The sequence below is a fragment of the Epinephelus moara genome, chromosome 2 (assembly GCF_006386435.1).
Source record: "Epinephelus moara isolate mb chromosome 2, YSFRI_EMoa_1.0, whole genome shotgun sequence".
Classification (NCBI taxonomy): domain Eukaryota; kingdom Metazoa; phylum Chordata; class Actinopteri; order Perciformes; family Serranidae; genus Epinephelus; species Epinephelus moara.
Window position 1 is genome coordinate 42,939,468 of NC_065507.1, and position 10,242 is coordinate 42,949,709.

Below are 10,242 nucleotides of genomic sequence, written 5' to 3' on the forward strand. Positions count from 1 at the left end.
GCCATCTGGTGGCCAGACAGCACGTCTTGTTCTACTTGCTAAATATTGTTGTAATTGTAAAGTTGAAATTAATGTTCTGTGTTGGAAAAAAAAGAAAGTGAAAAATACCAAAAAAAAACCAACATATTATATTCTGTGTTGGTACAAAATAAAAACAAAATAAATACACTACATAACTAATTGTGATGCAGGCTGCAAAATCTGATGCAGAGGGGGAGGGAATATCACGTACTTGGTGGAGGTCTGCACTCTCTGAGCGCTTTTCTAGTTTCTTTTTCTTCACTTCTGGCCAGAAGGCTCATCCTGTGTAGATGGAAGGACTCTTCACCTCCAACATATGGACATTAGATCAAGGAAGTTATATATTATCTACAATTGGAGAAAATCTGTTGTTTTATTAAAGGATCAACTGCATGCTTTTTTGCCACCCGGCAACCATTTTTAACCTTTGTAGCAAGTAATATTCCCCTATCTCACACAAGTTGTTTTTTTTTTTTTTTGTACTTTTTTCTCTTCTTCTTTATATATATATATATATATATATATATATATATATATTTTATTAATTTATTGATTTTTTAATTTTTTTTGTCTTTTATTTCCTCTCGCTGATCTGGCTTCCCCTGTTTGTTTCTGGGTTGGTGGGGTTGACTTTTGTCCTTGTTGGTTTTACGTTTGCTTATTGATGCTTTGTGCATCTTACTGAATAATCAATGAAAATACCTTGTTAAAAAAAAAGAAAAAAAAAAGAGCACCGTTCTCACTTTCACCTTGTGCTACATTCCTGCTAATTAAAAAACTGAATCTCAACTGAATTCAGTGCATGTCCTATTGATATGTCTCCGCTACTGTATTATTTTTTGCGTTGGCACAATAGTGGATGTCTAAGCTGACATTGGGCAAGGATGGGGATTCAGTGAGGTAACATAAGTGTCATTATTCTTCTTCGCCTTCATGCATTCATCTTACTGCAGACTGTTTTCAGGTGGTTTAACAAGTTAGTTGTGCTGCTTTGCAGTGCAGACACAAGTTTCATGCACTCTTTGCATATGATTTGTTCCTTCTAAATCTGAAATACTTCCAAACAACAGATGACGACTGTTGATGAATGGATGATTTTCATTTAGCCCGTCTGCAGTTGCAACATTTAGACACGTTTTTCCACAGGGTGCATGTGTAACTGACAGCTCCCCCAAAGTGAAGGGTGCTCTTACGTTAGAGAACGCTTTTTTTGATATGCAGCTGAGTTGTCAATTGGCGGAGCACACATTTTAATTCCATATCATTTCATTTTACTGTGGGAAGCCAAAGTCGTGATTGTGAATAAATTGCAATGACTTGTGCAACCCTATCACAGAGCAGAGGATTAGGTATTCAAATACAGTAGAGTACACCAATAAAGTGTCCTACCTGATCCTGTGTCCATGATGTTAGACTGTCCTCTACGATCAGCCACCAGCCGTGATGAACCGGGCATGCTGACTGGGTCTGAACGAACTGGTTGGATCCTGTGCACATAAAGTTTATGTACATTATTACACACATACAATGGAAGCTTAGGCCCTTAGTTGTCTCTTTGAATGGATCTGGTTCCATGAATCCATTGGGATGATTTAAGCCATTGTTTCAGTGATTAAGTGTAAAGCTGTCTACATTAGAGGGATAGTTGTGGTGAAATCTATGATTCTAAGTATAATATTCCTATATACACTCTTGTTTGCATGATTTCTTGGAAATAAGAGTGATGGCATCCTAATTTGTTAAAATATATGCATGTATCTTTTGCAAACCCTCTTTATGGAGTTTTCTGATTATAAATTCATACGACAAAATCAAAACTTTAATACTGGGTTTATTATTGCTGATAGTGTCAAAGTACCTCAGGCTGTGTAAGTCCAGGTCATCTGTGTCAAAGTCCAACAGGGGCTGTTGGACATCAGTGGGGCCCTGGGACTGAAGGACTGAGGAGGAGGAGGAGATGACTGTGGTCTGACCTGAGGGGTGAATAGTCTTAAACTGAAACTGGGGGCCCATCCACAGGCGCCGGTGGGGCCCTGTATGGGTCACAATCTCCACCTGAAAATATAAAGATACCAATGCAATCTCTAAGTGAACATTTCTTACACCTGTCTGTGTGTTCCTGTGGCCTGTTGTCCATATTCTATGACAAATAAAGCCCCCATTGTATATCATAACATCACATGCTCTCACACCTGAAATCTTCGTGATTTTAATCAAATCAAACAAAGATTGCTTTGTGAGCACATAAAAAACTGCAACTATCATAACAATTTACAAGAGCAGCAGTGTGGGTACTTAGTATGATTCAGAGACATTTTTCTAATATTGCACAGTGAATTTTGCCAATCTCTACAATATAAAACTACAAATCCTTTCATTTTACCAGCTATCTATATGGTAATTTGGTTCTAGTTATTACTTTATTAATCAATGTTCCAAATTGATAATTTCATATATTTTATGAGACTAAGTTGATAAGTTTATGCAATTAATAACTTTTTTTTAAAAAAATCAATTATTCCTGACAGCCATTTAAATGCTTATTAACCTACACGTTCCCAACACCATGTTCATCATCTCAGTTTAATTCTATGTCATGCTACCATATGCTAATTGACAATAAACACAGAGTACAGCTGAGGCTGATGGAAATACCATTAGTTTTGCAGGTATTTAGTCATAAATTTAAGTAATGTACAAATAGAAGTTTTGACCTGATGTAGGCGCTAGATAAAAGTTACAGGATCACTTAAGTTATTACATTTTATTCTGAGGGCAACATGAAGTTGTGTTTCAAATTTCATGGCAATCCAATTGTTCAAGTATTGTCACATTTCAGTCAAAACCACTTAATGTGGCATTGTGGGGGCTCTGCAGGAAAAGTCAGGTGATCAGCAAAGTCATACAGATTTATCAGTTGGGAGCAATGAATGTCTGAACAAAACGTCATGACAATCCAGCCTATTGTTGTTAAGATATTCCAGTCTGGATCAGATTAGACACCTGACCCACAAAACGACCCACAGACTGACGCTGTCCTCAAAAAAACATCTGTATAGCTCTCTAGACATACTCTCCTCTACCAATCCATCGACATTTAGTCAAGAGTCCTGGTAGTTTTCCTGAGGACTTGTCATCAGTGGATTTAACATGGTTTAGCGTTGAGCCATGTGCCAGTACTCATCAAATGCAGTACTCATATGAACTCAGTTACGTGACATCCAACTAAAAGCTTGCTGTACTCCTGCACCACTGAAAGTCTGGGGATGCTGTCAGAACTTGTCAAGGTCTTGTGTGTGTTGGGAGTGCTGGCAGCATAATGGGAAACATTCCCAGGGGGTTAATAGAAGTGTGACATGCGCAACAACATGGCAGCAATGCTGAGGTGAGGCCTACTGGGAGAATAAGATGGTGCTGGCATGGCAGGCAGTCCATTGGTGCCTGAACTGAGCGGCACTAATGCTGGCTGAAAGTAAGATAGGAGAGATCTACAGAGTGGGTGACTCATAAACATTGGACTATTACTGCCTGCTCCGTTCTCCATCTCCTTTTTGCCTTGAATTTACTGACTAACCATCTCCTGCCTTGGTCTCCCACTTTTCATTGCTCTCACACGCTAACTCTGACTTTTCAACTCAACTCCCTGCAGCACTTAACACACCTCTTGGTGTCTCACTGTTCACTTTTTATTATCTTTAGTTCATACATGTTCGTCTCTCACCTCAGCCGAGCTTTCAGCACACTCTCAAAGAGTGAGAGCTTACACTCTCTTTATTCTTCTGTGTGTCTGTGTTTATACACACATATGCATATACTCACTTAGATATAGGTGGTCCATCACAGCTGTGCAAATGGGCCAGAGAGGGAGGGAGGGAGGGAGGAGGATTGCCCCTTAGTGTGTATGTGCTTTGCCAGTTAACACCATCAATGTCACGCCCAGCCATGGGGCTGAACAGCTGCCGGTGTGCTTTCTTCGCAATGGGATAGAAGGTCCAGATGTTACAGTCCAGTGCCAACCTTCAGGCCCCTCCCCCTCCCATCTTGATGGACACAGCCGATGACATGTTGCTGCAGATTTGCCTTCATACCCATACCCTCTCTGGACTGGGCATCAAGCTAACTAATCGGCAAAACACATTTTCTTTCTCTCTCCCTCTCTCTCTCAAAAATCCAACTGGTCAATGCCAAGGTAGACATAGGTCTGTATAACTGCAGTGGCCTCAACCCATAAACAGCATGAACAAAATGCATGTAGCTACTGTGATGTCACTCATTGGTATGTGGACTCAGGTTTTGAAGCCTGACATTTTGAATTCAGCATTTCGGCAGTCATCAGTTTTGTTTCTTGGAGCCAGAAGTGACCGTATTTGGATGGGAGGGTGGATAGACTCAGAGACTATGGCAACGCCTCACAGACAGCATGGCACTCAGGTGGCCCCACCCTTACATATGAATAAATTTAAGCCTTAATATAACGTAAAAGAGTCAGTGTTATAAAAATTCACCCCCTCCTACAGCTGCCATGAATGTTGAAAATGGCTATAAAAAACAAGACCATTTTTGTAACAGGCTGTAAACATGTTTATCTCTGCTGTAAAGTTGGACATTTTAACTCGGGGGTCTATGGGGATTGACTGACTTCCAGAGCCAGCCCGAAGTGGACATCTGAGGAGCTTCAGTTTTTGGCACTTCCACATTGGCATTATTTTTTAACCCAGGAGGTTGTTGCATGGCTTTACTACATTAAATAGAAATGTGCATGCATTGGCTATGGTTTTATCAGAGAGGTACAGTGAGTCTTAAGGTGTCAGCATGCTTATTAGGTTATACAACATTGTCAGACAATGGGCTCTAGTTTCGCAGACCGGGCACGGCGGAGGCGCAGTGCACCTGCGCTTCGCCAACTGGGTGTGGCCAGGCAGATTTTGTAAGTTTGGCACACCGTGCTACTCCTCTATCCCACCTCCGTCCCTCCTACCGGCGCAAGTCGGAAAGATGGAGGAGAGAAGGCGTGGAGTGGGTTTTACACACATCACACCAATCAAATGAGCCCCTCTCCTCGCCCTTAAATGCGCCGCACGAAGGTGTAATGAGAATTTACTCAATTCGCCATGGCGGAAGAGAGCAGCAGCGTCAGACGGCCAAACTTCTCCCAGGAGGAAACTGATGTTTTGGTCCGGGAGGTCCAAGCTCGCAGTGTCCGAATATACGGAACTGCGAGCAGACCTCCACGGGCTGATGATGCAAAGGTAGCCTGGGAGGAGGTCACCACAATTATAAATCAATGTTGCGTTTCTCTCGTGCGCGCGCGCTCTCTCTTTCTCTCTCGCAGTCTCACTCTGTTTCTTTTCTTTTGACTTTTCTAAGATGACAGATGCTGAATATATACTCCCTATCTGATGCTGTGGCTGTTTGTGGTTGGCTGAGAGGGATGTGAACTCATTAGTTTGCAGCTGTGTTAATCAAATCAGGTTGGGTTTCCATTACGCGTGCCAAACGTGCCAAACGGTGCCAATCCCCTTTGATCTGACATCAGATGTGACGGGACAGTCGATATAGAGATACATTTATGTGCTGATTGCAGATAGTTGCATTGAATAGTGGTTTTTTGGGTATTTATTGCATCGTTAATGTGCCTGATATTCTGGAAACCTGCCTGTGAGGTTTTGGTGACGTGTGCGCACTGTCCGCCGGTCAGCCAAACTTCGGCTTACACCGGCTGCGCTCCCCCTGCGCTGACAGTAGACCTGGTTTCAGCTGGCGAGCTTTTAGCGCACCTTCGGCGAAGCCTTTTGGCACGAAACTGTCACTGCGCCAAGCTGGATCTGTGGCAGCGCACATCGGTCTGCCAAACTACCAAACTGAGCGCACCTCGGGTTGTGCTGCTCGAAACTAGCTCTGCGTGGGGTTCGCCACCCTGCGCCACCCTGAGCTGCGCCGGGAAACTAGAGCCCCATGTGTACAGACAAAAGTTTTTGTTCTTGTTTTGAAAGGCAATCCTCAAAAGTGGAATGAAAAGACAGCCTCAAATCTGCCTCCTGATTGCACTCCACCACCTCCCTGATGTCTCTCCACTTACTGTGTCATTTGCATATTTTTGTTGTCCCCATGTGAACATTCTTACAAATGGACAGACCAAGACACACTTTTGGATAGTCTTTTCTCACATTCAGTCATGATGTAGCACTTGGTTATAAACACAAAAAGTTAGGTTAAAACCCTCTTATACATCTGATTTGGTGGATTCAGATGTTGTTGACAATCCGAAAACATTATTACACATGATGTATTTCGGCTGCTGCAGTATGTATTAGGACTGTGATATATACAGTAACAAGAATCAAGAATCGACATGTCTTAACATCCTCAGACTCTTAATGTAACACAGTTGCAGCCAGGGTTCAAATGAAAAGTGGTGCAATTGATTCTCTTGACCCTTCGCTCAGTCCCACCCCTCGAGTGCAGACTGGCCAATCATAGCGTAACTACAGCCAGCTCCGACCATGACTCTTGTTTGTTCTCCACCTATGTCTCCAATATTTGTTACCATATATCGTTTTCTTATTGCCTTGTCTTATGTCCCCTCTTTTTGTCATCATAATGAGATACACCAGCTTTACACAGAGAGAGACTGCAGTAAAATAGGTGTAGCAGAATGAGTTAAATCTAAATGAAACAGGAGGGAGAATGATGAAATAGAAGAACCAAAGTTAAATCACAAGAGTAGTACTATCAATCAACTGCTATGAACTAGTCACACCCTTTCCATCACATCAAAATTGACAGATCTTTCTCCAAAAAAAGGGTGCAACTGGAAAACTACCCCGTAGGCCTGATCCCAGACCTGTGTTTATTTTGATTGGGTCTTTTTATCTTAAATTTATTGATAGTTGGAAATTTTTCAAAGGAGCTACATCCAAATCCTCTTAGGTGCAAGCTAAGGTAAAAATAACCTAAGGAATACATCACTACCACTGCTCTGACAGGACGCTGACAAAAATCTAGGTTAGTGCAATGGATAGTTTTGCTCCTGGCAAACTATCATGGCAGATATGGACCAGGGCCTGTGCAAGCTAAGTGGGGTGCATTTTAACCAATCAATTATGCATGCAGCGGAATTATTGATGGTGAAAATGTAGTGGGTTACCTGCCGACACCAGAGATGAGTGCATTGAGGGTTAACCAAGCTGAAAGACAAGGGGGTATGTACAGTTTTTTTAAAACATTCTTTGACCAAATGCTGTGAACACTTCAGCACAATTTAGGATGTCAATTATGATTAGGAGGAAGCCACAAAGTCATCCCATTTAATTCAGCAAGAAGAGTAAATGTGACTGAATCCAAAGAATTTCAGAGCATTGTGCCAAATCAGGGTAAAAATCCAGATGAGATAATGCCTTAAACCTGCACTTAGTGCAGTTTGGCCACTTGGGGCAGTAAAACAAGCCAAAAACAAATAACTGATGTTATCACCAAACAATTTCCCGTTTACAGATCCAGCAGACACAGAGCAACATAAGCATTTATTTGGACAAATATGAGTCTGATATTCCTCCTTCTTCTATTTCTGTGTTGGCCTCCACCAGCTCCTCAGGGAAGTAATCAGCTCTCTGCTAAATGCTCCACTAAGTTCATCAGTTTGGTGTTGGTGTGGTAGCATCCATTGGGTTTAACAGAGCTTTCTTGCTTAAAACAGCTTTCTTCTGTAGCTGGAAATGACCCTAATGAGAAAGGAGTTATGGACCAGAACAACACAACAATAAAGAAGAGGCTAAAGAGGCTAAAAAAGCTCTGTCCAGCTGAAGGGAAATGCAGAGGAAAATGATAATTATCTGTTAGTTCATTTCTGCAAACTACCCCCTTTCTTTCATATACACTTGCATGATCTTGTTTCATTTAAAACTATTCATTTGAGCTGCTTTGATTTGCTTCTTGAGAAATAAAGCTGTGTCCTCCAAAAATCTATTCGTCCTATTCTCAGAGTATTTTATTCTCATATGACACTGCTTACAAATCACGTGTCATATCCAAGTCCTCCTTTCCTTTCGTGTTAAAAAATGCAAAATAAGTCCAGACATTTGACTTTAATGCCGACGATGCCTCCATCTTTGTTTTGATTAACTTCCTGCCAAATGCCACTGACTGAGACCTCTGCTGACCTCACCAGCCAAAAAAAAAACATCAGTATCATCTAGTGGACCGAAAAAGCAATTAATTTTATTATTTTAGTACTAAAAGTTGTTTTAAAATGTGTACTTGCAAAATTTAATAATGTATATAGTAAAGGCTCGATACTAAGCGTCCGTGTATCAATACAATATTGCAAAGCAAAATACTGCAATACTATGCTGTAGCATTTTTTTTTTCCACCCCTAATCCTCATACTAATTTTTTGTTTAACAATTTTCCCACATAATAGTTTAAAGAAAAAACTCTGTAAAAGGACCTGAAGCACATTGACTCTTCAATTCTGAATCTGGCCTCTGCCCCGCTCACCATCCTTGCTGTAGGTTTAATTTTTATTTTTTCCTTTCTCCAGCACTAACAAAGACCTAGGATGACCAGGTAAAAAGCAGTCAACATCAAGATGGCTACATTAGCTTAGGGGAAATATCGAAAAGATTCAGGTATGCATGATTGAGCCTAGGTCAGACCCAGACTCGGATGAGGAGTCTGTTGAGCACCAAAATCAGCAACTACCACACGTATTAGAACATTAAATTTAGCTGGCGTTTTTTATTTGCTTATGTTGTTTGTTGGTTTGTAGGCTAACCGGCAGTGGCTTACACAGTGCTAATGGTTGTGAAACATACAATAACATCTGCTATAATGGGGGTCTGGTGGGCAGTGGAACGAAGCACCAAAGGTTTCAGGTTTATTTGCCAGTGTTGTGTCAAAATCTGTTCCCCTGGCCATATGTGTTTCCCATATTAGACAGTGATTGGCTTTTCTATTAGAGACATACCTAATGTAGTTCGTCTGGAGTAAAATTAAATCTCTGATTGCAGGGAATGTGAAAATGCCTCCCTGGTGACAAATTTTGCACAGATACAAGACACTTTCAAGCTATTGTCAAGCATTGTCAAGAGGTGCGCCAGAGCCAACGGCGAGCACTGTACACAAGATAGACACTGTTATCAAGGCTGTTCTAATCAACAAGTCCTCTTAGTATCGCCTGACTTCATAGTTTTACTTCGCTCCCTTCCATTCTTAAAATCCTGGCAAAACAGGTAGCCTATGTTGTCATGGCTACGCATCAGTGTGGATTAGGGGTGTGCCATATCATATCGTTCATGATAGTACTGGTATAATTTTTAATATAATATGAAAAATTCATATCATGATACTCACAATATTTCGACTTGTCGACATATTGACGTCATACTGTTACCCACAGCAACATCAAGCATGGCTGAAAGAGAAATGATTACAGACTCTGTGGCGGTTCCATAAAGAGGAACAGCTTCAGTAGTGTAGAATAAACTGTGGTTTCCTGATTGTTTCATGAACAGCTCTGAACTTCTCAGACTTTCATAGCGACTTACCACTCAGAGGGAACTCATTCGGCGGCTCCTCTGACAGCAGCACAGCGTCTCTCCCTATCCTCTCTCACCATGCACACACTGGAATCAGTGTCAAGTGATTTTGTCATGAACCTTTGGTAATGTAAACCTACGTGAAAAAACTACATATATGTGATGTAGCATAGCACTGTAGCATATATATATATATATATACTGTATATATATACACATACATACACACACATACAGTGGTGTGAAAAAGTGTTTGCCCCCTTCCTGATTTCTTACTTTTTTGCATGTTTTCCGCACTNAAAAGTAAGAAATCAGGAAGGGGGCAAACACTTTTTCACACCACTGTATATTGTTTTACATACTTTTTTGACGTGACGTGCTGACGTATTGCGGTAAGCGAGTTGTGTCATTGTGACGTGCTGACGTATTGCGGTAAGCGAGTTGTGTCATTTCCGGTGTTTCTGTGCGTCTCTGTACTGCTCTGGTGAATTCTGCTAGCCTGTTTTCTTACTACAGTTGCTTTAACGTCTACTTCAAGTCTTAACCCACACTGGTTCTGTTTAAGCACTTATAGCTCTCCTCCTTTCTACGACTTTCTCGCTAATCTCTTAGCTGTTGTTTGCACGTTACTAGCCTTGGTAGCTACATTAGCTTTACAGTTAGCGATGGCTTCTCCTTCTGCTCT

General features: G+C 41.3%; 1 protein-coding gene across 7 annotated transcripts in view; it reads right to left on the minus strand.

The window, feature by feature from the left end:
* Positions 1-10,242, minus strand: part of bcas3 (BCAS3 microtubule associated cell migration factor) — a 939,536-nt gene that overhangs the window by 531,455 nt on the left and 397,839 nt on the right. For all 7 annotated transcript variants that reach the window (XM_050055595.1, XM_050055587.1, XM_050055619.1 and 4 more), the window contains 2 exons: positions 1,880-2,076; positions 1,411-1,508 (listed from right to left, as the gene is read on the minus strand). In XM_050055595.1, the coding sequence (XP_049911552.1) occupies positions 1,411-1,508; positions 1,880-2,076 (295 nt within the window). The remainder of the gene's footprint in view (positions 1-1,410; positions 1,509-1,879; positions 2,077-10,242) is intronic.